This window comes from Physeter macrocephalus, chromosome 4 (genome assembly GCF_002837175.3).
Source record: "Physeter macrocephalus isolate SW-GA chromosome 4, ASM283717v5, whole genome shotgun sequence".
Classification (NCBI taxonomy): domain Eukaryota; kingdom Metazoa; phylum Chordata; class Mammalia; order Artiodactyla; family Physeteridae; genus Physeter; species Physeter macrocephalus.
The window spans coordinates 24,981,668-25,007,832 of record NC_041217.1 but is presented as its reverse complement, the minus strand read 5'-3'; the positions used below and the strand labels follow the sequence as shown (position 1 = coordinate 25,007,832).

The 26,165-nt window shown below is 34.7% G+C and overlaps 1 protein-coding gene across 16 annotated transcripts in view; it reads left to right on the top strand.

The window, feature by feature from the left end:
* Positions 1 to 26,165, top strand: part of CDC42BPA (CDC42 binding protein kinase alpha) — a 306,437-nt gene that overhangs the window by 88,067 nt on the left and 192,205 nt on the right. For all 16 annotated transcript variants that reach the window (XM_024130600.3, XM_055084055.1, XM_028488396.2 and 13 more), the window contains exons 4-5: positions 8,405 to 8,500; positions 21,630 to 21,778. In XM_024130600.3, the coding sequence (XP_023986368.1) occupies positions 8,405 to 8,500; positions 21,630 to 21,778 (245 nt within the window). The remainder of the gene's footprint in view (positions 1 to 8,404; positions 8,501 to 21,629; positions 21,779 to 26,165) is intronic.

Genomic DNA, 26,165 nt, shown 5'->3' with positions numbered 1-26,165 from the left:
TTTAATATTATCTGAAAACCAAATGGAAACCCTTAGAATGTCAGTCTTAGACACTTATGTTAAAAGGATGTGTGGAAACCAGTTTCTTTTATAGGAAGAAATTTTGTTGTGATTGATATCCAATTTGATATAACTTGTTTATATTATTTATCTGTATTCTGCTATAAGCAAATTCAGCAGGAATTTTGAATGTGGCCTGTAAGAATTCTGTTTATTGCTGATTATGCAGTTAAATTTATGTTTTGTTTTATATTATTAAAAATGGGAGTAAAATCTGCTGTTGCAAGAGTTGTCAGCATTTTAATCTTGGTGCTAGATTTGAGGGAAAGACTGACTGGAATGATGTTAAAAATATCTAATAGCTGATATGTATGTCAAACCTGACATTACACGTAAATTTGGGGAGTGGTTCTGGAGGTCTCCTGCTGTTCTGGGTTATAGTGAGTTGCTCAGTGAGGTAGGGCATTCAGGGGCCTCAGGGAAGCAGAACTTACCGGTGTGGAAGTATTTTAATATTTTAACTTACAGAAGGATTATACTGCTGAGTAGGCTGAGTGTTAGCTCTAGAGGGTAGTAAGATTCATAAGAGGATAATGAGAAATTAGCCCTTAGAAATCTTTCTGTATATACCAGTACTTGTAGCAACCTGAAAAACAGCAAATAGATAGGGAAAAGCAAAAATGGTTCCCATGATGATCGATACATACTGTGGTAGTGAAGTAAATACTTCAATGTTTCTTTCTTTTAGAAAATTTGAAGAAATAACAAAACACAAAGAAGAAACTAATAATCACTTGTATTCCATCACTTAGAATTAATAACATTTTGGGCAAGTTTTGCTTTCAGTCTTTTTTTTCTATTTGCCTACTGAAAAAAACTGCACACATAAAATTACAGATATATTCTTTGTAAAACAAATAATAGCACATTACAGATAAAGCTAAAGTATTCTTTGACTATACCCTGCCCAAGTCCAGCCCCTCTCTACCTCCCAGAGGTAATTACAGAGGTAATAAAATCGTGTTTAAAAGAGTATCTGGAAAGTTTTATGTCACTCTCTGACATATGTGCCAGTGCCCGTTATATTCAATAACTTCAATATTTACTTTTGTATTTCCCTAAAACTGAATTGCCTTACTGTCACTGGTCATATTTTCCAGGTAATAAACCTGAGATTGAGTTTAGTATGCAGTCTATTTATTAGGGGGTGCTTTTGAAATTGACATTGACAGACGGGAAAGGTGAAATACGATTTGTCAGGGAGAAGTCAAGCTGCCCCTTCAGCCTCTGTTGATTCAACAGGGATCCGTGGAGCAGAAATCGTCCTTCAGAGTTGTCCTGCCTTGGGCCAAATGGTTGACCTTTATGCACTTGCCTCAGTTAGTCATTGGATACGGGCTGCCTCCAGAAGGACATGGCCTTGGAGTAGTAGGCTTTCGGTGGCTGAGACAAAGCCTGGAGGGGCTGACAGCATTGCCAGCAGTTGGAGCAATAAGTCTTATGATTAAAAATTAGTAAAGAATTATGTTCTGATTGTTTCACAGAACTCATAATTGTAGTGGGTTAGTGTTCCAGGGTTAGAACTTTTAAAAAATTTAATTAAAGTTTGTACTTACTTTTTATGATGTTGGATATGTTGGGGAAGAATTTTTTTTTAACATCTTTATTGGAGTATAATTGCTTTACAATGGTGTGTTAGTTTCTGCTTTATAACAAAGTGAATCATTTATACATATACACATGTCCCCATATCTCTTTCCTCTTGCACCTCCCTGCTTCCCACCCTCCCTATCCCACCCCTCTACGTGGTCACAAAGCACCGAGCTGGTCTCCCTGTGCCATGCAACTGCTTCCCACTAGCTATCTGTTTTACATTTGGTAGTGTATATATGTTGGGGAAGAATTTTGAAAAGAAAGAGTAACTGGTTTAACTTCCATTACTCACTGGAGGAAGTGGCAAAATTGAAGATAAAACAGAAATAATTAAAAATTAAAGATTATTTTGTTGAATTAAAAATCATTAATATGTTCTGTTTCTGGGGCAAGATGGAATAGATGTGCTTCTTCCTATCTTTCCCATTAAGTACAGCTAAAGGCCATGGACATTACATATAAAACAGATATACAAAGACTCAAAGGCAGAGAGAATGTGGAACAGCTAGGGGCCTTGGGACCCAAGCAATGTCACTCATCCCGTGAGGTCAGTATTATTCTGATGGAATAACCAGATAAGGACCATACAAAGAAAGTTAAAGATCAATATGCCTCATGAACATAGATGCAAATATCCTTTAGAAAATATTAGCAAATAGAGTTCAATATATAAAACAAATCATACACCATGACGAAGTGGGTTTATTTGAGGGATACAAGGCTGGTTCAGTATTTGAAAGGAACTTGCCTCAAACTATTTGAAACTCTCATTTTTAGGAAGAAATTCTACATTGAAACTTTTTTTTTTTTTGGTGGTACGCGGGCGTCTCACTGCCATGGCCTCTCCCGTTGCGGAGCACAGGCTCCGGACGCGCAGGCCCAGCGGCCATGGCTCACGGGCCCAACCGCTCCGCGGCATGCGGGATCCTCCCGGACCGGGGCACGAACCCGCGTGCCCCGCATCGGCAGGCGAGCTCTCAACCACTGCGCCACCAGGGAAGCCCTACATTGAAACTTTTAAAGAGGACTTCATTTTCAAGTAGAATGGAATTATATTTCTGTGCTTGAATTTTCAAATCCTTTTTTAAAAAAACATTAAAAAGAAACCCATTCTGATCATTACTTATCTAATTTGGGGAAACTGGTCCTACCAATGATGCTTAATGAATTACAAATGAACAGCAAAATTTCTTACTTTTTAAATCTGTGTATTGTTTATACTTTAGAACACTATTCAGAGATTACCTCCAACCTGTTTGTCATATTTATTTCTATTTAAGGTATGTAACAGATATATAATTAGTGGGACATGGATTATTTGAAGATACTAGGAAATTTGTCTCTTTCTATACCTGGCAGATAGATAATTAGTAAATAATCTTATAGTTACAAAGATTAATATCTCTAAAGATTCATCATTTACAAACTTTGTTAGTATGTCAGCAGTTCCTTAAGTTAACTTCTCCTAATCTATTCTGTGAATTTTACTTTCACTTCAAATTTATTCAACTCTTATTGATTTCACTCATATAGGAGATGTCTTACTCATTTCATTGGAAGATGCAGTATAGTTTACAGAAATGCACTCCATCTCAAGAGTCAAACCTTTCCAAGGCTCAGTAGTTGTGGCGCATGGGCATAGTTGCTCCGCGGCATGTGGGATCTTCCTGGACCAGGGCTTGAACCTGTGTCGCCTGCATTGGCAGGCGGATTCTTAACCACTGCGCCACCAGGGTAGCCCTACCTGATTCTTTTTAATAGTTTCATTATACTGAGTGGATATATTGTTCAGTATGATGATTTTTTTTTTAAACATTGATGGGCATTTAGATTGTTTCCACCTTTTTACTATTTTTATTTGGTTATTTCATCAAATCTAACTGTGTGTTTAGCAAAGAGAAATTTCAAAACAAGAGAGAAAATAGTGCATCAGAACTAGTCACGCCACCTAAGAAGTATATGCAGTGTAACATAGAGATAGAAAGGGCTGTGAAATACTGTTAATCAGAGATGTTGCTGTTGGCTACCCTGAGGTACTCCAGGTTGTGTATGCTGAGGTTGAAGGGATTTTAAGGATAATTTTTACGCTAAGGGATTTTCACATCCTGCTGACTCTAGAATTTATCCATTCCCCAGATTAAACTCCTCAGTAGTGGAACTCCTGGGTTGTGTGGGACGGGTATACCTTTAAACTTTGATAGCTATTGCCAGACTGTCTTCTAAAAAAAGTTGGATCAGTATATCTTTGCACTCATAGTATGTAAACATGTCTGTTTCTCACACATTTGCCAATTGTGGATGTTATCAAATGATTTATGTGACTTATCTCATGTTTGATTTGGTCACCAAATATATATTAATATGGAGATTTAAAAGTAAATTGATGCTTTCATGTGTAAGAGCTGATATTTGAAGTTCTTGCATTTTGCAATTTAAAATTCCACTTGTTTATCTATTTTTTTTAAAAAAATAACTTGACTTTTTTCCCCTCGAATATTAGCTTAGAGAGAATTATTCAATTATTATTTGAAAATCTTTTTCTGTGGTAATACTTCATGGGTGAGATAAGTCTTTTATTACTTACAAATTAGAAGCCGAAGTAGATATATCATGAATGGATTTTCTCATTTTAACATGTGATTTCCAAGTATTTGGGCAATTTGGATATTCTGTATAAGAATGTTGATCTGATGAATGCACCTATGGATCTAGGGAAGAGAATCATGTGACAGTTTTGCAGAATTATTATCATTTATATATGGTCTGTATTAACTTCTCTTTCAGCATAGGTATTCCTTTTCTTCTTTCTTTTTAACCAATAACCCATTAAGGATAAAATTTTAACAGTATGTAACTGAATATTAACAATGTAAAACTGCACAACACTCAAAACCATCACTGTGCAAGCAGAATGTTTGGTTGAATAGAAACTGAGTGACAGAATCTGAAGAAGCTATATGGTCTCCAGTAACCTCTCCTTTGTGATTATCGCATTCTTAGAGACTCAAATATTCTTTTTTTTAAAGGGAGGATTTTTAAAAAATCTTACTTAGTTTTTTCAAAAATGTAATTGAAATGGACATTATTAAATGTCTTTATATTGAATCCTTGGTATACATGCATCATGGTTGGGTTAATATTGATCTAGAACAGGGTTTTCAGCAGTGGCACTTCCGACGTTTGAGACCAGATAATTCCATCTGGGGGCTGTCCTATGCATTGTAGGATGTGAAGCAGCATCCCTGGCCTCTTCCCACTAGATGCTGGTAACATTATCCCTCACCCCTCCTCAGCTGTGACAACCAGCTGAGAACAGTGTGATATACTGAAGCAAAAAAAGAGACTGTGCTTCACATCTAAACTAAGTATCTGAGGCATTAATAGGAATAGTCTATAATACCTAAGTATGTATGGATAAAATCATATGATGTCTGAGATTTGCTTCAAAAAAATCCTCTGTGTATATACATATATGTGAGTGTTCACATGTATGTGCATGGAAAAAGGGTGGTGGTAAGTGGGTGAGAGTGTAGATGAAATAAGATTGAACAGTAAAATAGTTGTTGAAATTGGTTGATGGGTACATTGGGGGCAGGGGATTATTTTACTGCTTTCTCTTGTATATGTTTAAAATTTTATATTAGAAATAGTTTATATTTTATGTTTTTAAAAATTAATTTATTTTTTCACTACATAGTTTAGAATAGATTAGCATCTACTAAAGTTAATCTGTTCTGTTGACAGGTAGTCTTTGGAGCTTTATTTAGTTTGGAGTCATCAGTCAGTCACATTTCCAGATTCTAGCTGGAAATGTCTTTAAAATTTCAGATAGCTGTCCTGGTAAGATAAAGCCAGAGAAAGGAGTCTCCTAGGCTTGGCAGACTTCACCACCTCTCTAAAATGTTAGCAGCAAACCATAATTTCAGGTCAGTTAGTCTAAAACAGAACTTAGTTGTATGTCAAGTGATTCTGTTTTCCCCCTAAAGTGAATGAAAGCATACTATTGTAGAATTTAATAATTGAATTGACAGGTAAAACTGCCCATTCATTTGGTTTAAGCTTTATTTGTTTTTAAAATTTTCCTTGGTGATGCTGTTTGATAAATGGCTTTGGAAATTCTATTGCATCAAATAAAATTTATGGAAATATGTGGAAAAAAATTAAGGTACTTAATTAGGGTAAATTAAGTAATGCTAATTGTTTTGTATATCATGGCTGTTGAATTTATCTTGTGGGAAATAAATTATTAGGCACTTGCTATGTGTAGAATACTGTATGATGGTTTTTCAGTGTGTATGGAATGTGGTACAGCCATTAAGAAAAATTAGGTCTCTATGTACTGGTGTGGAAAACTGTTCAGATATATTGTTACTTGAAAAAAACGACTTACAGAGCACTGTGATCTCATTTGTGTAAAGGAAGAAAAGATAGGGGAGATGGGATGCCATATGAATATAGTGTGTGTGTGTGTGTTTATATGCTTATGTGTATACAGAAATTTTCTGAGAAGAAATTCAACTGAGTTATTGGTAGTAACCTCTGGACATAACAGGTGGACAGTGAAACTAGGAGGGCGTGACTCAGGGAGACTTTTAATTCTACTTTACCTTTCAGTTCTTTTTGGCATAGCAGCTTTTTAATTAAAAATTTAAAGATATATTATAGAATTATAAAGTATCATATAAAGTTAGTTTTTATTTTTAGCCACACATTTCTAAGGTTCTCCAGGATATAGCTTTATAATAGTGGAAATATATCCTCAGAATAAATTAAAACTTTTATAAATCAGTAAGAAAAAGACAATTCATTAGAGGAAATGGGCAAAGGGAGTTTTTCGAAGAGAAAACTCAGATGTCCAATAAGCGTATATAAAATTATTTATTTACAGGGAACTCTACTCGATGCTCTGTGGTGACCTAAATGGAAAGGAAATCCAAAAAAGAGGGGATATATGTATACGTATAGCTGATTCACTTTGCTGTACAGTAGAAACTAACACAACATTGTAAAGCAATATACTCCAATAAAAATTAATTAAAAAATGAGTGCAACAAAAAATTATTTATTTGCACCTGTAATTAGGAATATGTTAATTAAAAGAATGATGAGATATTATTTCACACCCATCATATTGACACACACTTAAAAGTTTAACAATGCCAAGTGCAGTTGAGGATGTGGGGAAAAGGGGAGATTTCCTACACTAGGGTGAGGGTAGTAACTGGTATACCACTTAGGAAAGAAAATTGGCCGAATCTGGTAAAGTTGAAAACGCTTAAAACTAGTATTTCTGTTTCCAAGTGTATACTCTAGGGAAACTCTTGCAAGTCCCCTACAACGAACGAGTTCCGTTCCCGAAAGCGCGTTCGTAAGTCCAGCTTGTTTGTAAGTCCAACAAAGTTAGCCTAGGTGTCCAACTAACACAGTCAGCTATATAGTACTGTACTGTTATAGGTTTATAATACTTTTCACACAAATAATACATAAAAAACAAACACAAAAAATAAAACATTTTTAATCTTACAGTACAGTACCTTGAAAAGTACAGTAGTACAGTACAACAGCTGGCATACAGGGGCTGGCATCGAGTGAACAGGCAAGAAGAGTTACTGACTGGAGGAGGGAGGGGAGGTGAGAGATGGTAGAGATGAAGGATCATCAGCAATAGGAGATGGAGGGCAAGCTGCAATTTCACTCACGCCTGACGTTGATGGCACAGGTTTTAGTTCCTTGCTGGATTCAATTCTATCTACCCTCTTGAAAAAACGATCCAGTGATGTCTGGTTAGTACTGTACCAGCTATGTCACCGCTGCTTTTACACTTGCTTCCAGACATCCTGGGCTTGAAATAAAAATACTGTACTACTGTACTCTATACAGTGCTGTACAGTAAAGTATACACAAAAGCACAACCACTTGTAGAGGATGCATGCATGTGGCAACGTATGCCAGACAGGTGAACTAACTTACGTGATTGGACATGCGAACACACGTTCGTATCTTTGAAAGTTCATAATTTGAAGGTTCGTATGTAGGGGACTTACTGTACATTTGTACAAATATATTCATTGCAGCATTGAAATAACGCAAAATTGGGTGGTTTTCGTGATTGAGGGTTTACATAAATAAATTCTGCTGTATTCATACAATGGAATACCACAGCAATTAAAAGGTAAATAGCCATTATTCAGTAAAAAGGAATCTCATTGCAAAGGGATAGATGAAATTACACTATTCATGGAAGTTTTCAAAACACAAAACAATTCTATTGTTTTTGGACACATACATGTGTAATAAAGCATGTGACGGGAAGAATATATACTAACTTCAGATTATTCATTTTCTCAGAGGGAGAAGGGACAGGAATGCTCTAGGAATAGGAAGGCTACAACTTGTATCATATTTTCTTAATAACAAAAAGATCAGTAGTAAATGTGACAAAATGTTGACATTTATATTATCTAGATGGTAGATTGGACCATGGTTGTTAAATAATTCTGTGTATTTTTCTGATTTTTTTGAACTACAACAGTATTTTTAAATATAAAATACTTTTAAGTGTACTGTTCCAGTTGTTCAATTTCTGAGGGTTCTTTGAAACTTGACTTATTGGAAAGTCATATAATATTAGATATATTCCCTTTTCAGAACAGAAAGTGTAATAAATATTTTAAGCAATTGTTTGCATAATGTATTTCCTAGTTTTACATGAAGTATTCTTTATCTAAAAAAATGTTTTTTTCCTTTTCAGACAGCATGTTTTCGTGAAGAAAGGGATGTGTTAGTGAATGGAGACAATAAATGGATTACAACTTTGCATTATGCTTTCCAAGATGACAATAACTTAGTAAGAATCACTTTTTATATGTTTCTATATCCTTATTAATTTTTTATTGGCAGAATTTAGCATTATTGTCTCTTAAGCATTATTTAAATGTAAATGTTATTTAGAAAACCACTGAATTTCAGAGTATAAGTTGTTTATTTTGATATGTGATTTCTTTCCCTGGGTAGTTCAATACCTTTCCTTTGGAATTTTTATGTTTTTTGATAAACACGTCAAAACTAAATCCATACAGATTTACATTCTGTAAAAGGTGGTCAGGATTTTTTTCCATGATTTTCTCAAGGTACTTATTTGTAGTATTCTATTACTATTTACAATTTTACATATTTTTCAAAGTTGTCATGTGTTACTTTAAGTAGAGCCATATTTAAAATCTAGACTGTGTCTAATTTTATATTAACATCATGAACCACTTGACTTTAAAAGAAGTTGGGAAAGAGCTTAGAGGAAAATCAAACTGTTAGAAGCACTACCAATTGAAGATTGAAGAGATGAACAAGTAAATAGGAAAATAAGTGATATCTGTCACAGTCGAGTGTACAACTCCTTGGCCTGTTATTCAAAGCTCTTCATTTTCTGACCCCAGTTTTTATTTCAAGGTTTATTTTTTAGCATATATGTGTTGAGTTCCTGCTTTGTGCCAGCTACTGCTACTATGTACTGGGATATAAAAATTAATAAGACATTTTTCATTAATTTGATATTTATTGGACATGTGCTGTGTGCTAGGCATTGTTCTTTAGATTCTAGAGACTCAGTAGTGAATAAGACAGACAAAGGATCTCTTTTCTTATTCTTATATTCTTGTGAGGGGAACCAGACAAGGAATTCACAGTCAAGTAAATAATATTTTCACATTGTTTCATATAAGAAAAATATAACATTTATTCAAAGGTATGAAGTCAATAAGGGCTCTTCTAAGACAAATGTACATTGGCTAAACCAAGAAGGGAGAAGAGGCGGAGATGGCTTGGTGAGCATGGAGATTTGAAGCCACCTATTATGTTCCTCTTGATGAAGGATAGAAAAAGAGGCTTGGGGATGAGGGAGGAAAGATGAGAAAGTCACATAATATAGCACCTTATACGTTATGGTAAGGAAATTAGACTTTTACAGTCATGAGTTTCAAAAACAAATATTTTTTTTATCATGGAACTCTAGTGTGTGTGTTTTGTAAAATGACATTATATCTGAAAGCCTATACAGTGAAGCATATAGAAATGCAACTGCCCTGACTGATTTCTTAGCTTCCTCCTTCCACTTTCCTTCATGCTTTCTCAGGGTTCTTTCACAGAGCCAGTTGAGAAGCTGCTGTTTTAGGACTGTAGAAGGGTTTGTCGCAGGAAAGGACTGAGGTTGTTTGAGAGATGAGAGGAAGGCTAGTGTGATTATGATACGGAGGGGAGAGAGGTATAAAATGAGACTTCCAGAGTGTAGGCCATGCAGAAGAGTTCGAATTTTATTCTAATTTCCAGGAGGGTTTTAAGGATAGTGTGATGATCAGTTTTATATTTTATATAGAACATCCTAGCAGCAGTGTTAAGGATGGATTTCAGGGGGCAAAACTAGAGAGACTAGTTAGGAAACAATATTCAGGTGACAGATAATGAGGGATTGAATAAAGGTGACAGTGGGAGGGGATGGTTTCAGGTACTATTTAAGAAGTAAAATAATTATAACTTGTGTTTGAGTGAGTGTCAGTGGAGGAGAGAGGAGTCAGAATGATTCCCAGTTTTCTGGTGTCTGACTTGTGGGATTCAGTGGTTGGTAGGTGATGAATTGAGTTGGGGAATATAGGAGGAAGAGAAAATTTAAAGTAGGTGGGAAGATGATTAGTTTAATTTGATGTATGTTGGGTTTGAATTGTCATGTGATCCATTTAATGGGTTAGATATGTAAGTCTGGTGTTTCTGAGGGTGTCTTGGAGTTCTTATAGATCAGATTTTGGCAAATTGTGGCCTGCAGCTCAAATCTGGCTCACCACCTATTTTCATACAGCCTACAAGCTAAGAATTGTTTTTACATTTTTAAGTAGTTGGAAAAAATCAAAAGAATATTTTATGACATATGAATATTATATAAAGTTCAAATTTCAGTGTTCATGAAGTTTTATTGACACAGCCATGCCCATTGATTTATGTATTAGCTATGGCTGCTTTGTGGCAGAGTTGACTAGTGATGGAGACTGGCCCTGTGACAGAGGGTAACACACTATATGTGTTAACTCATTGCTTTGCACTGAGTCAGACTACAAAGTGCAGTGACAGTTATAACTTGATAGCATTTCAGTTTATAACTTGATAGCATTTCAAGTGCTATATCATGACGTTTTATTATTTTTTAAATTAACAGTGCATATGCCTCGTCAAAATAAGAAAAGTAGACTTTTCAGTATCATGCTTTTAAGGCACAGTAGAGTGTGGATTATTTTGTTAATGAATTAAATTACAGCATAGTGTTTATTGCACAACTACACTTCACTTGTACTAATAGAATACAATAAATGTCTACATTGCCAAACTGAGCACTCATCACAACATTCCTAACTCACAGGAAAGCAGCAGTCAGAAGAGTTAGAAAATTTAAAACAATATCTTATCACAGCAGAATTTTTTCACAAAATAAAAAATGAAAATGAGGCTGCAACTGCAGTAAGTTCCTGAGTGGCTCATTTACTAGCCAAGAAAGGAAAGCCATTTACCAATCTTGAGTTAATTAAATCATATTTGATTGCAGCAGCCAAAGAAATGTGTCCACAGAAAATAAACTTGGCTAAGACTATTAGCCTTTTGGTGAGAACAGTTGCTTCAAGAATTGAGGACAATGGGAGCAGCATCAATGGTGGATTTTAAAACCAGGGAATAATCATTTCCTGTCACACTGAGAGGGTTTCTTTGACTCTTGAGTTGAAAGATGGTGCTGATTCTGCTCAGTCCTTGTTACTTGAGGAGTCAGTGTTTGAGTTTGAAATAGCTGAGGAATTAGCCTCTGTGAATATCTTGTGTGGAATCATTACAGTCATATTATTTTCAACGAAGTTGAGAAAACACTGATTTGGTACAACCTGAATTGGAATCTGCTAAAACATATTACAATTCAGAGTGGTAAAAATATGTATGAGCAGGAAAAGGCTTATTTGGACAGATTTACAAATCATGTGAAAATATTAGTTGCTTAAAGCATGTGGATGTTCATTGTCTTATTAATCAGCAGGTAGTTTGCAGCAAATATGTGAATCTATCATGTGTTGAACCAGTAGTATCAACATTGCGCTTCATTCAGATTTTTGGAAACAACTATTGTCATTTCCATGGATTTTTATCAGAAATCAAAGCTAAACATTCTTGCTGTACCATACAGCCATTCACTGGTTTTGCAGTGGTAACATTTTATTGCGATATTTTGAACAAAGGACCGATTGAAATATAACTGAACAAAAAACCCCACTGTCAACCATTATTATGAGTATTGAAAAGGCTTGGAAATTAGCTTTTCCTGTAGACTTGATGTTTTAAAAATAAATTTAAAATAAAATTACAAGGCAAAACAACACTTACATGCAAAACTATGCTATGGTGAAGTCATTTTGACAACTGACATTGTTTGAATCACAAGTAATGCCAAGCTGCTGTATCTACTGCCCATGCTGTCAAAAGTAAAAAGGAGTGAGATCTCCATTTCCACATAGATTTGCAGCCGATAGATCTTTTGAGCTCAAACTACAGTTCTAGCAGCAATTTTTAGAACTTGATGCAAGTGCAAAGGCAATGTTTGTAGTTCAACATCCATTTAACTGGGCAGTTGAGAACTTCCACCTAAATTTCAGTTAGAAGTGGTTAATCTGCAGTAATGACATACTTATATATAAGAATCAGGAGAAGATTTTAATAGCATTCTATAAATGCATTTCAAGTAGAGGAATATGCTCAATCAAAATTATATACTCATGAGCTGATACGAGTATTTGGCGTACCTATCTTTGTGAATAGAGTTTCACAGATGAAATATGTAGAATCTCAATACAGATCAGCATTTGGAGATTTACATTTGCAGTAGGTTTTTGATGGTAAGGAATACTAACTTTGAGCCCCAGTTAAGCAAACTGTTCTATTCCCCTCTCCCCACAAAAGAATTACATTTCCTCATTAGTAGTCCATATTACAAAAATTGTATTCAATTATCATTATTATATTTTGCATTTTGCTAATGAAATGTGTGGAAATTTGTTTTCTCTCTTATTATATATGTACTTATATAATATCCTTGATTTTGCCTCTTGGCCTGCCAAGCCTAAAATATTTACTCTCTGGTCCTTTACAGGAAAACTTGGCCAATGCCTTTTGTAGATAACAGTGAATACAAGGAGTAAATGAGAATCACTGAGCAGTGCTTGTAAAATGAGAAAACAAGTTTGCCTAGAGAAGTCATAGATAGGACACCCCAAGAAGTAGAAAACTAGTGGAAATGGTCAGAGCAAGAAAGAGAATCAAAATACTGCACCATGGAAACTGAAAGGAGAGTTGGTAGAGAAAACCATTAATAGTGTTAAGTATAGTATAGTGGTAAATAAAAAGATATGACTGGAAATATTGTGTCTGCCCAGATTCTCTGTTTCAGCCTCAGCGGAGGGAATACCCTCCATTCTTGAGCATTCTCTGTACTCTTTTACTTTTTGTCTTTGTTTTTATTGTCCGTGATATCTTTCATACTAGTGCCACTCCTTCCTCTTCCTGCCACTAGTCCTGTTGAAGTCTAGCTAATACTTTAGAGTTGTACTCAAATTCTACATCTTAACAGTATTTCCAGAATTCCCAATTTGAATTAATCTTTCTTATTTCATTTTAGCTTTACATTTTTTAGTACTGCTATTATATGATTAACCTATGTATGTATGTATCTTTGATTTTTTTGGTACAACTTAAAAAATTTTTAATTAGATGACATGAGCCCTACTATCTTTAGTTAAAATATAATTAGAGGTTAGTGTAACTTAATAGCCATTAAGTTTATCTGATTTCAGGCCAGGTTCAGGTGTTCAAACAGGGTCATTACTTGTCTTTGTATCCTGTACATGCTTCCAGAGTATAAAAGTGTTTTTCAAACTTCAAATTGTGAGTCATAAAATCAATTCAGTAGGTTACACCAGCATTTAAAAAATTAAATAGACTAGAAAATGACAGAGTTCAAATAGTAAGAGTAAATATTGTTTCATGACATTTCTTTTATAATGGTTACTATGAATAATCATATAAACCATATTATTTTTGTGGGTTATAGTCAGAATTGTTTAAAAGTCATAACGTAGAGCTTTGCACATCTTAGTTGCTCAGTTGTTAAATTGAATGGAATATTTGACTTGAATTTACCATACTTATATGAAATTTTAGGGATGAATGTATCAGTGCAAATATAATCTGCATAGATTTGTCAGCAAAATTAAGAGTAAATCGAACACATGCCAAGTATTTGCTTAGCAAAATTATAGCAGTTTATCATGTTGACTTTTCAAAAGTTTTTGGATAAGGACTAAAATCCACTATGACAATGAATTCTCCGGTAGATAGATGTAACACTGTATATTTATGGATTGCTTAAAAATCTACATTTTGCTATAAATATAGAAATATATATAGATACAGAAATAAAATGTCCAAATGCCAAATTTTATATAGCAAGATTTTGCCTAATTTTCAATAAATAAAAGCCTGACTTATCATTCTGTCTCCTCTGAGTTATTTAGTCTTATCTGTGCTCTTTGCATTTGAAATTAGGATTAATATTTCTTTTTCAAAGACATTTCTAAGAAATTGTGTGTATATATCAGCCATTAATTATATTAGAATTAAAATTCCACAATAACTGGAGGAGAACTGAAACACTCTAGTAGTCAGCTCTCCTGTAAACTGCCAGTTTTTCTTTAGTTTAGGGAAACCTTCATGGTATATTAGTCTCAAGAGTCAGAAGTCCTAAATTGTCTTGTTATCATCAAAGATTTTCTTTTGAATATTCATGAAATATAAGAAAATAAAATCATTTAAAAATTTTGACAAACCTTGTTTTAGATACCCAAAAAGAAATTTTATTATACATAGTTATTTTCCAAAATAACTTTTAACCCTAAAGTAGTAGTAGTAGTAGTAGTCCTAAAGCAGTCAAATAAGTAACATGATTTACAGAGCTATACAATTCAAGGAAGCTGTGGTAAATAATCTGACTTTCATTTGTAATATGAATATGCTCAAATATCACTATAGCCAGTTTATGAAAAACATATATGGTCATAGCATATGTGCATTTTATTTGTTCAGGAAGAACTTGTATAATTTAATGAATGGTATTAAGATGTGATTAGAGCATTTTTTCCTTAAGAAAAACTTATTAAATACAAACCTACTTAGTTGCATCTGTATGGACACATAAACTTCTTATCACTTAGATATATCATTTAGAATATTACAAATCAATGAAAATTTATTTTTTCCTCACATTTTCTTATTCACTGTTTCCTATTATTTTATGTTTGAGGAAGAAAAAAAACAGGAAAATATTTAAAGCAAAAATTTTGCTTTTTGATTTACCATTTGTAAACTGATTAGAGGATGAAAGATATTTAAATATTAAATTGTAATTAGTCATATGAACTTCAAATTCTTTACAGGAATCCAGTTTGTGCTGGAGATAGAAATTATTAGAAAGGTATTTTTGTAAGAGTGAAAAAAAAAGGGCTAGGAGGGATAAATAAAAGGTGGGGCTCTAAGGATTGACTATTAATCTCTTCATGTGACAGCAAGATGACTAAAGGAGTTTGGTATTCTCCATAAGAAGACATCTAAAAGCATATCTGTTCTGTGAAATGTTTTTTCTCTGGACACTATTTATTGTATGTTTTCACATGCTTTAGCATTCTTTCCTTGGAATGTAGTTCCTTAAAAAGCGCAAACTTTGAATTAGAGATTTTTTAGAAATTCAGAGTTGGAAATTTTCTGATGTGTATATCTACACCTAGAGATCTGTTTATTTTGGAGGGATACAAGATTTCTGCGGACTCAGCCTGTATCCTTAATTTCTTATTTGCTATTCTGGTGCTTAGCACATACTCTTTTATGTCATGGATATTGTTAGCTTTTTTACTGAACACTGACTTTCTTTAATTTGAGTAAGAAGGAAACTGATCAAAGATCAAGAACTCTGAGTTTTGGCTTTCCTACTCTTTAATGTAATGTTTGGGCAAATCATTTATCTTTATTGTCTCTTATTACATAGCCATAAAGCAGAAATAACAGTTATGATCCCTATCTCCAGGATAGGGACATTATACAAATATTCCTGCACCCTCATTCTATAACCCCTACTTCCTGGAAAAAATGAAAGCCATTGGTTACTCAAGCATGAACTTTCTTAACTTTCTGTGCTCTGACCTCAGCATTTCCTTTCATCCTTCCCCCATATACAAATTTATCCATATTTGGGCCTGTTCTTGTCTTTTTTCTCATTGTGGAAGAGGTATATCTTTATGTTTAGGATTATTCCTATCAACCTTTCCCTTTGACTCCATCACCTTTGGCCTTTTGCAGAACTTTACTCCATTGGTCAACTTCGATTTGACTAGATCTTTTCCTCTCTACAATACAGAGATCTATATACATTAAAAAGTTAATAGTCCTTACCTTCATCTTTCATTTCACTCTCTTGAGGTAACTGATGTTAACTTTGCTGTATCCTTTCATTTTTTATGCTTTGTATAATTGTATGTTTGTGTGTGTATGTATATTTTCTTCCTTTTTATAAAAATGGGATTACAAAGTATATATTACTCTGCAGCTTGCTGTTGTTGCTTAAAATATCTCATGGGCATATATATTTAATTTTTCTTTTGGGCAACAGTTTCATATTTCATAGAATGGATATGTTGAATGGATCCATTTAACAGTTTTCTTGTTGATCTCTATGTATACTTTCTTATTCCAGTTATCAACAGTGCTGTCCAGTAAACATACTTGCCCATATGCCTCACACATTGGAGCTTTTATTTTAATTGACTATATTCCTAAGAGTGGAAATGCTAGATCAAGGGGTATGCACCTTTTAAAATTCAGTAGCTACTGTGAAATTACTTTCCCAAATAGGTGTAGTTTATCATCTTCCAAAAAAGCAGTGTTAAGTCACTTTCTCCAAAACAGTAATGATCATTTTGCTAATCTAATTGGTGAAAGATATCTCTTTGTTCCTTTGGTTTTGACTATGTATTGGGTTGGCCAACAAGTTTGTTCAGTTTTAAGTAAAAATAAAAGACATTTTTCACTTTCACGAAGAACTTTATTGAACAGCGTATTCACTAACCGAACGAATTTGTTGGCCAGCCCAATATTAATTGGCTAATTGTGTTTCCTCTTATGTGAGGAAATAGCCTGTTAATAGCCTCAACCTAGTTTTGTTGGGTTGATTGCCCTCTTCTTAACAACTGGTAGGACCTCTTTATGTTAGGATTATTATCTCCTTGACATGTCTTTTGAATATTGCCTCTCAGTCTATGGTTTTCTTAAACTTGTTTAAAGACACTTTTGCCATATTGAGTAATATTTTAAAGGTAGTCTATAAGTAAGAACTTGTCCTATTGGATATTAAATTTTACTAATTAGTCAATGAGAACAATATGATATTGATATAGAAATAGAAAACCGTAGCAGAATAGAGTGCCCAGGAGCAGATCCAAGTGTATTAGTGTCTTAAAATACAATGAGGGGGCATTTCAATTAAACTGGGGGAAAGAATGTAATATTTAACTACTTGTTTTAGATAATTGACTCTCTGTATATAAGAAAATAGTCTTCATACCTTGTACAAAAATAAATTTCAGACAAATGAATGAATGAACCTGATTAAAAGGTTGGGTTATTTTCCTTTAAGAGCCTGCAGCAATACCCTCTTCTTATCCCTGTCAAAGATGTATATTACACTGAAATTGCCCATTAATTTGTGTTTTCTTCTTCTTTAGATTGTAAATACCATGAAGGCAAGAATTATGTCTAATTTATTGTAGTATCTCCATTGCATAAGTGTATTGTTAGCACATAGTAGGTTCTTATATATAAATATCTGTGGACTTAGTAAATGAATTTATTTGTCCCTTTCTTGTTCTGTATTCTATTTTCCATTCCCAAGAAAATTATCTACAGAATAAAATATATTATAGAAAGCTATTCACTTTGGTCTTAAACTTGTAGTAGTAATATAGTCGAGAGGCCAGGATCCTGGATTAGCATTGTTGGTAGTGGGTAGGGATAGAAGTAGATGGACTTCACAGAGATTTAGTAGGGAGTAGACTCAACAAGACCTTGATGGTTTAGTTGAATGTTGTAGTGAACAAAGGAAAAAACATAAAAGAATGACTTAGAGACATTCATTGGGATATGTTATAGAGGAAAAGGGGCTTTTTTCCCATGTGAGGTTATTACTTGTTTGCCTTTCTGGATGCATTTTTGTCTCCCTAACACTAAAACCCTATTGCAAGTATAGTTCATTTTCAACTCATTGCTTTTCTCTTGAGAATCTTCTTTTGTGTTTTCTGCTTCTTGCTTCTCCCAGTTGCTGAATTCTGTCTTAACTACTGCTACTTTACCTTTGAGGACAAGGTGGGGAAAGAATGTGAGTAGGCAAAGCCAGAGCATTGTTTAGCAGGCAGCAGGAAAGGAAAACTAGGAATATTTATGTATTCATCATTTTTTTATTCTATCTCAAGGACGTTGTCTACTGTAGAAGAGGTTCAGTAAGGCACACTGAAAGCTTGGACGTGAAGGGATCCATGGGTTTATTAAGGGAAGCACATAGCAGCATGTGGATGAAAGTAGAAGATGATGACTCAAGGAGCCTAAGTTTTTAAATGGTGACCGTGGGTGGCAAAAATGTTGAGATGATTATTTTTTAGCAGTTTATTGATAGATGGTGTACTCAGACCTTAGGAGTCTGGTGTGGCAAGAATAGAGTACACTTTCAAGAGAGGAAAGCTTTTGATGTAGAAGCGTTTGATCTCTTTATCCTCTGTTTGGTACCAAAAAAAATCCTGATTGGCACCTAGTAAATGTTTATTGAAGAAATGAGTTATGTTTTATGACTTTCTATGTATAAATATTAGATTCCAATTTTAATAGTAGACTTGTTTTTTTTGTTTGAAAACTTTCTGTGTTTGCTACTGTACTCAAAGTACTTCTTTTTAAAGTAAGAGCTGTGAATTTCTGCTCTACATCCATTGCCAATTCTAGCAACATGTTTATGTTAACAAAATTTTACTACGTTAAATTATTTTATTCTAACCTTCTTGACAGAGACTTTAAACATTAGGCCTAGTAAATATAGCAAGTAAACCATAGACCAGGATTTGAAACACATTGTTGCCCTAACTTTCAAGGATTTAAAACATGAAATAAGTTTCTTTTATTTAACAAAATTGCCCATGCTTGTAATTCTAATGTATAGTAATAAGAATGTGAATTTTCTCAAGACTCTTTAACTCTTAATGTCAATAAGATATTACTTGGTAATATCCTTGAAATAATAACTCCATTCTATAATAAAATCACGTGAACTTTAAGACATTATAACTGACATTCTAAATATATTCTCTTTACTAACCATCATGCTAAGTGCTATACTCTGAAGAAGGTATCATTATTGTAGTTATATAGATGAAAAAGTGAAGAAGTACCAAAGAAATTAAGTAATTTTTCAAAAGCCACTTATAACCCATAGTCAGAATTTGAATACAGGTCTCTCTGACTACAAAGTCCATCTTTCCACTGTGTCTAGTTTTCACTCACTGCATGACATGACATAACATGACATAACATAATATACACATGTATATGTAATATATGTTTATAAAGCAATCCAGAAAATAACAAAAATCTATGACATAGTCTGTAATCTTAACAACCCAGAGATAATCACTGTCAACATTTTGGTGTATACTCCTTATTTTTTCTTTTTTGGTATACACACATTGTAAAGGAACACTCTATTGTTTTTATTTACATTACACACAGTACTGTCTGCACAGTACTTCACTTCTGACATTAGACGTGTGGGTTTTCCACACATCAAGCAATTCTCCCACACTAGCTGGGTGTCCTATAATTTAACTCAATTCTGATACTATCTAACTGGAGATAGCATCAGATCTCACAGGTTGAGGGTTCAGTCCTGCAAGATGGCCCCCCATACTCCCCAGTCCAAAGTCCATGTTGTTACTTGCGCTTTTGACCTACAGGCTATAGATCAGAGATTTCCACCACCCCCTCCTCTGATTCAGTTGCTTTGCTAGAGCAGCTCACAGAACTCAGGAGCAGCCCAATGAAAGAGATGTGTAGGGCAGGTATGAGAAATGGGGCACGGAGCTTCATGCCCTCTCCAAGAATGTACCACTCTCCCAGCACCTCCACTTGTTTGCCAACCTGGGCACTATGTAAACCCCATGCTGGTTTTTTATGAAGGCTTCATTCACTTAAGCATGACTGATTAAATAGTTGGCCATTGATTTTTTTTTAATTGAAGTATAGTTGATTTACAATGTTGTGTTAGTTTCTGGTGTACAGCAAAGTGATTCAGTTATACATATATATACATATTCTTTTCTATTAGGATTTATTATAGAATATTGAGTATAGTTCTCTGTGCTGTACAGTAGGACCTTGTTGTTTATCTATTTTATGTATAGTAGTTTGTATCCGCTAATCCCAAACTCATAAATTATCTTTCTCCCACCCCCTTTCCCCTTTGGTAACTATAAGTTTGTTTTCTATGTCTGTGAGTCTGTTTCTGTTTTGAACATAAGTTCATTTGTGTTACATTTTAGATTCTACATATAAGTTATATCTTGTGGTATTTGTCTTTCTCTTTCTGACTTATTCCACTTAGTATGATAATCTCTAGATCCATCCATGTTGCTGCAAATGGCATTATTTTATTCTTTTTTATGGCTTAGTGGTATTCCATTGTGTATATATATATATATATATATATATATATATATATATATATATATATACCATATCTTCTTTACCTATTCATCTGTCAGTGGACATTTAGGTTGCTTCCATGTCTTGGCTATTGTAAATAGTGCTGCTATGAACATTGGGGTACATGTTTCTTTTTGAATTAGAGTTTTCTTCAGATATAAGCCCAGGAGTGGGATTGTTGGATCATATGGCCATTGATGATTGATTCAACTTCCAGTCCCTTTCCCTGGAGGTCGGGGGTTGGGGGGTGAGGGTGTGAGACTGAAAGTTCCAATACCCTAATCTTGGTTGGTTCCCTGGCAACCAGCTCCCATCCTTAGGTATCCTAGGGGTTTTCCAAAAGTCACCTCATTAACATAAACTTAGGTGTGCTTGAAAGGGACTTGTTAAAAATAACAAAAGATACCTTTATCTTGTCACTTAGGAAATTCCAATGGTTTTAAGGAACTCTCTGCTCTATTCCAAAAAATATATATTTCTTATTATAAATCACAGTATCACACACACGTACCTGTAAGAGTCCCTATCTAAAATTAGTTGGCTTCTGTTTATGTATACTTAAGAAAAGTCCATTCTGATACTTGCACAGTATCAGAAATGGGAAGAGAAACATATGGTGAGAATTGCTATATATCTTATATACCAGTGGCTTCCAAATGCTGATCCAAGTGCTGGTCATAATAAAGTTGTTATTGGCTTAAGATGAAATAAGGAAAATGTAGTGAGATGAAGATGAATTTATTCAACGTAAATGACTGTCTTTTTCTGAGTTTTAAAAATTTATTTGGAGAATTTAAAAGTTTATTCTATGAAATGTTGGTAAAACTGTGGTCTATTGTTGTAGTTGATAATGATGTTACTTTTCCATATTTTTACTTTGCAAAAAACAACAAAGCAATGATAATCCTATATTGTTTCCTGCCCCAGTTTTTAGAAGATTTATTAACTGCTTTATGAAATTTTCAAGACTTATAAGTGACTGCTGCTGATCATCTTACCCAGCTCCTTGTTAATTAACAACAAAAGTATTTGATCCAGTGCCATTTGACCTTGGTTTACATTAGATACGTTGTTTTTTCACCCTTATTTATTGAGTACATTTTATTTTTCATTCTCAGTACCTGGTTATGGATTATTATGTTGGTGGGGATTTGCTTACTCTACTAAGCAAATTTGAAGATAGATTGCCTGAAGATATGGCTCGATTTTACTTGGCTGAGATGGTGATAGCAATTGATTCAGTTCATCAACTGCATTATGTACACAGGTGAGTAAGAAGCAGTGAAGGAGCGGATTGTATAAATGTCAAAATAAATGTTTCTGTAAGAAAGTGGTGATTTTGATGGCCATGGAATAATTTCTTCTTTGTAAACTGTTTGACAGGTATAATGATTTGTTTAAAAAATTTCTTACAAATGTGTTATTTTGTATACCGTTTAAGATGGAATGAAGAAAAAGCAGGCCATTTACAAAATGATTTTTGTGTAGGATTGTTGCCTGTTGACACATATTAAAAATCTCTGTCTGTGTAAACATCTCATAATAATTTATGTGTAGTAAAAAAGGTTAAAACGTATTGGATGGTTTAAAAGGCAGTCTCACATTTTTAAAAGAAAGAAAGTAGGAAATCCGCACAAAGTTATTGGTGAATTAATCACTCAAATGAAAAAATCTTTGGGTTGTGCAAAATGTGAGAAAGAGTAAAGAGACGCTAAGGAGAAGCAGGGAAAGGGAAGGGATCCTGGCATGTTGGAAAGAAACAACCATTTTCTAAGACCATAGTTTGAAAACTTCAGCATGCATCAGAATCATATGGAGGGCTGTTAAAACTCCAGTTTCTGATTGAGTAGGTTGGATGGGTCTGGGGACTTGGCGTCTCTAACACCTTCCCAGGTGCTGCTGCTGCTGCTGCTTCTGCCCCTGCTGGTCTAGTGACCTCACTCGTGATGACTTAACGCTCGAAGACAGCAGTGGCTCTTTCTTTTTGAGTTGTGGGTAATGAGAGTAATCTCTGTGAGGAGCAAGAATGTTGGAAGAAGAAAAATTTTCCGTTTCAGAGTCTGTTTTTTTTTAAGATTTGGGTATCTTATGTTGATTGATTTAATCAGTAGTGAAGTTTTAGGACATTATTAAAAGAAGAATATTTTGGTTAAAAAATTTTGTATTTTTCAGATCTCAGTTTGACTTTTCCTATTCACATGCTTTTCTCTGTCTATAACTGATAGTCACAAATTTTCTTGAAAGCAAAAACATGAACATACTTTGAAAACTGTCAAGCACAATGCAGTTTTTAAGATGGTATTGTTGTCTCAAGAGTGAATTATTTGGATGAGAAACCAAAGTGCTGTTTTGTTGCTGAAGCAGTAAGCCAAGATCCTAGCTAAGGACTGTCATTTAAAAATACTTTAAAAGGGCTTCCCTGGTGGCACAGTGGTTGAGAGTCCGCCTGCCGATGCAGGGGACATGGGTTCGTGCCCCGGTCCGGGAGGATCCCACATGCCGCGGAGCGGCTGGGCCCGTGAGCCATGGCCGCTGAGCCTGCGCGTCCGGAGCCTGTGCTCCGCAACGGGAGAGGCCACAACAGTGAGAGGCCCGCGTACCGCAAAACAAAACAAAACAAAACAAAAAAAACTTTAAAAAGTCACTTCATTGAACATTTAAAGAATGCTAGTCTTAGACTCGTGGAGTTTAGAGAAACCTTACTCAGTTCACATCTAAATTCGCAACAAGGACTTATTATTTCTGAAAATAATTCATCTAGATTAGAGATAGTAAGTATGAGGTATTTCTGTTACCCTCCCGTCTGCCAGGCTGTGACAAATATTCTTAACTGATCACAGGACTCCTTCCCACTGACTATATATGCAGTCTTATAATTCTTCTCAGGACAGCATTCTGGGTAACAACTATCTTTCCGATATTGAAATGTGGATTGTAATCCATTTCAGCCCTGAGTGCTGCTTGAGTACCTCTAATTTTACAAGGTACTTAATGTTAAGTGAATCCTACTTATTCCATTGTTGGACAGCTCCAATGTTATAGAATTTTACTTTATGTTAAGCTGAATTTCTTTTTCTCTTAATCATTGGTCCTAGTTTTGCCTTCAGAGCCACATATAATAATCTAGTTTATCTTATAGTCATCATGCCTTCTGAAGTCATCTCTTCTTTAGGTTAAACATCTAAACATTTATAGTGTCTCTTGTCAAAATTGACGTACACGTTTTCTCTCCCACTGTCTCACACACGTGTACACACACACACACACACACACACACACACACTCTTAGCCTGTGACCACTCCCGCACCTCTTCTCCCTCCCTTCTTGTCTTTCCCTTTGCCTGTCAGTGGACATGTTCTGATGCATCGATGTGCTTCTTAAAATGTGATTCCCATTTTCTGGATAGAATATTTTCAGCAAATGCTTTACTGAGCAATATTTATTGAGTCCTCTTTTATAAATAGCATTGTGCTAAACTATGTGAAATTTTAAGTAAGTATAGCATATAGTCCTGACACTGAAGATGCTTCCAGTCTGTTTGGGGACACAAAACACAAGACATAAACAAAAATTTTGTTTAGAGTAGTGAAGATTTTTTTAAAGATAAAAACAAGCTTATTTTAAAGTGTATATGGAAAGGCAACAACTAAAGTAGCTAAAATGATTTTGAAAAAGGAGAATAAATTAGGAAGAATCACTCTACCTGATATTAAGACTTACTATATCACTATCTTAAGCTTAAGCAAGACTCTGGTAATGGTGGAGGAATAAACACATAGATCACTAGACAAAATAGAGGACCCAGACGGAGACTAACACAAATAACTTCCAATTGATTTTGACAAAGTTGCAAAAGCAGTTCAGTGGAGGAAACATAGTCTTCAACAAACGGGCTAGAATAATAGGCAAAAAACCCAAACTTCCCTAAACCTCACACAAATACAAAAAAATAATTCAAAATGGATCATTGGTCTAAAAGTACAGTGTAAAAGTATAAAAGTTTTAGAAGAAAACAATGGAGAACATCTTCTGGACTTTGGGTTTGGTAAGGAGTTTTTAGATATGACACCAAAAACATGGTCCCTAAAACAAAAACTAGTGAAGTGGACTTCATAAAAAATAAAAACGTGTTCTACATAAGATTCTGGCAAGAAGATATAAAGGCAAGCTATAGAAGGGGAGAAAATATTTGCAAACCACATATCTGACGAAGGCCTTATATGTAGAATATGTTAAGAACTCTTAAAGCAAAATTTAAAAATCTTGAACAATCCAATTATAAAATGGGCAAAAGACGTGAACAGACATTTCACCCAAGGGGAGATAGAGATGTCAACTCTAAGCACATGAAAAGATGTTCAGCATTATTAGCCATTAGAAAAATGCAGATTAAAACTACAATGAGATATCAATGAGAAGGTATTAGAATAACTAAAATAAAAAGTAGTGATAATACTAAATGCTGATATGCAGAGAAAGTAGATCTCTCTCACATTGCTGATAAGAATGTGTACAGCTACTCTGGAAAAAAAGTTTGAAAGTTTCAAAAAAACTAAACACGTACTTACTATGTGACCCAGCAATTACATTTTAAGGTATTTATCCCAGAAAAATTAAAACTTATATTCACAGAAAAACCTGTACCTGAATGTTCATAGCAGCTTTATTTGTAATAGCAAAATGCTGGAAACAGCCTAGATGCCCTTCAGTGGGTGATGGTTGAACAAACTCTGGTATATCCATGTAATGGATTATTACTCAGCAATAAAAAGGAATGAATTACTGGTACATGCAGCAACCTGGATGGACCTTAAGGGAATTATGCTTAGTGAAAAGAACTAAAACTCAAAATGTTACAAATTGTATGATTCCATTTATGTAACATTCTTGAAATACCAAAACTACAGAGATAGAGGACAGATTAATGGTTTCCAGGGGAGAGGGGCAGGGAAGAGTGTGGGGAGTGAGAGGGAATATAAAAAGATAGCATGAGGGAATTCCCTAGTGGTCCAGTAGTTAAGACACCACGCTTCCACTGCAGGGGGCATGGGTTCGATCCCTGGTCAAGGAACTAAGATTCCACATGCTGCGCTGCGTGGCCAAAAAGGCAGCAAGAGGGAGTTCTTTTTTGTGGTGATGGAAGAGTTGTGTATCTTGATTGTGGTAGTAGTTACACAAATCTGTGAGTGGGATAAAATTGCATGGAACTACATACACATACACGAAGGTTGAAACAAAGGATGGAAACTGACTAAGGTCTATAATCTAACATTAATGTACAGGTGTCGGTTTCCTCATTTTACTGTTGTGCTACAGCTATAATATGTTATAGGGAGTAAGCAGGGGAGCTGGGTAGAAAGGTACATGGGACTCATTGTACTGTTTTTGCAATTTGCTTTGAGTCTGCAATAACTTCAAAATAATAAGATTTTAAGGAAAAAAGTAATTTGATTACTTGCTCTTCTGAAGTCTGGAAACCAAACCCAAGAAATTCTTTATGTTACATATGCAATTCTTTTTTTTTTTTTTTTTTTTTTTTTTTGTGTGTGTGTGTGTTCCGCGGGCCTCTCACTGTTGTGGCCTCTCCCGTTGCGGAGCACAGGCCCCGGACGCGCAGGCTCAGCGGCCATGGGTCACGTGCCTAGCCGCTCCG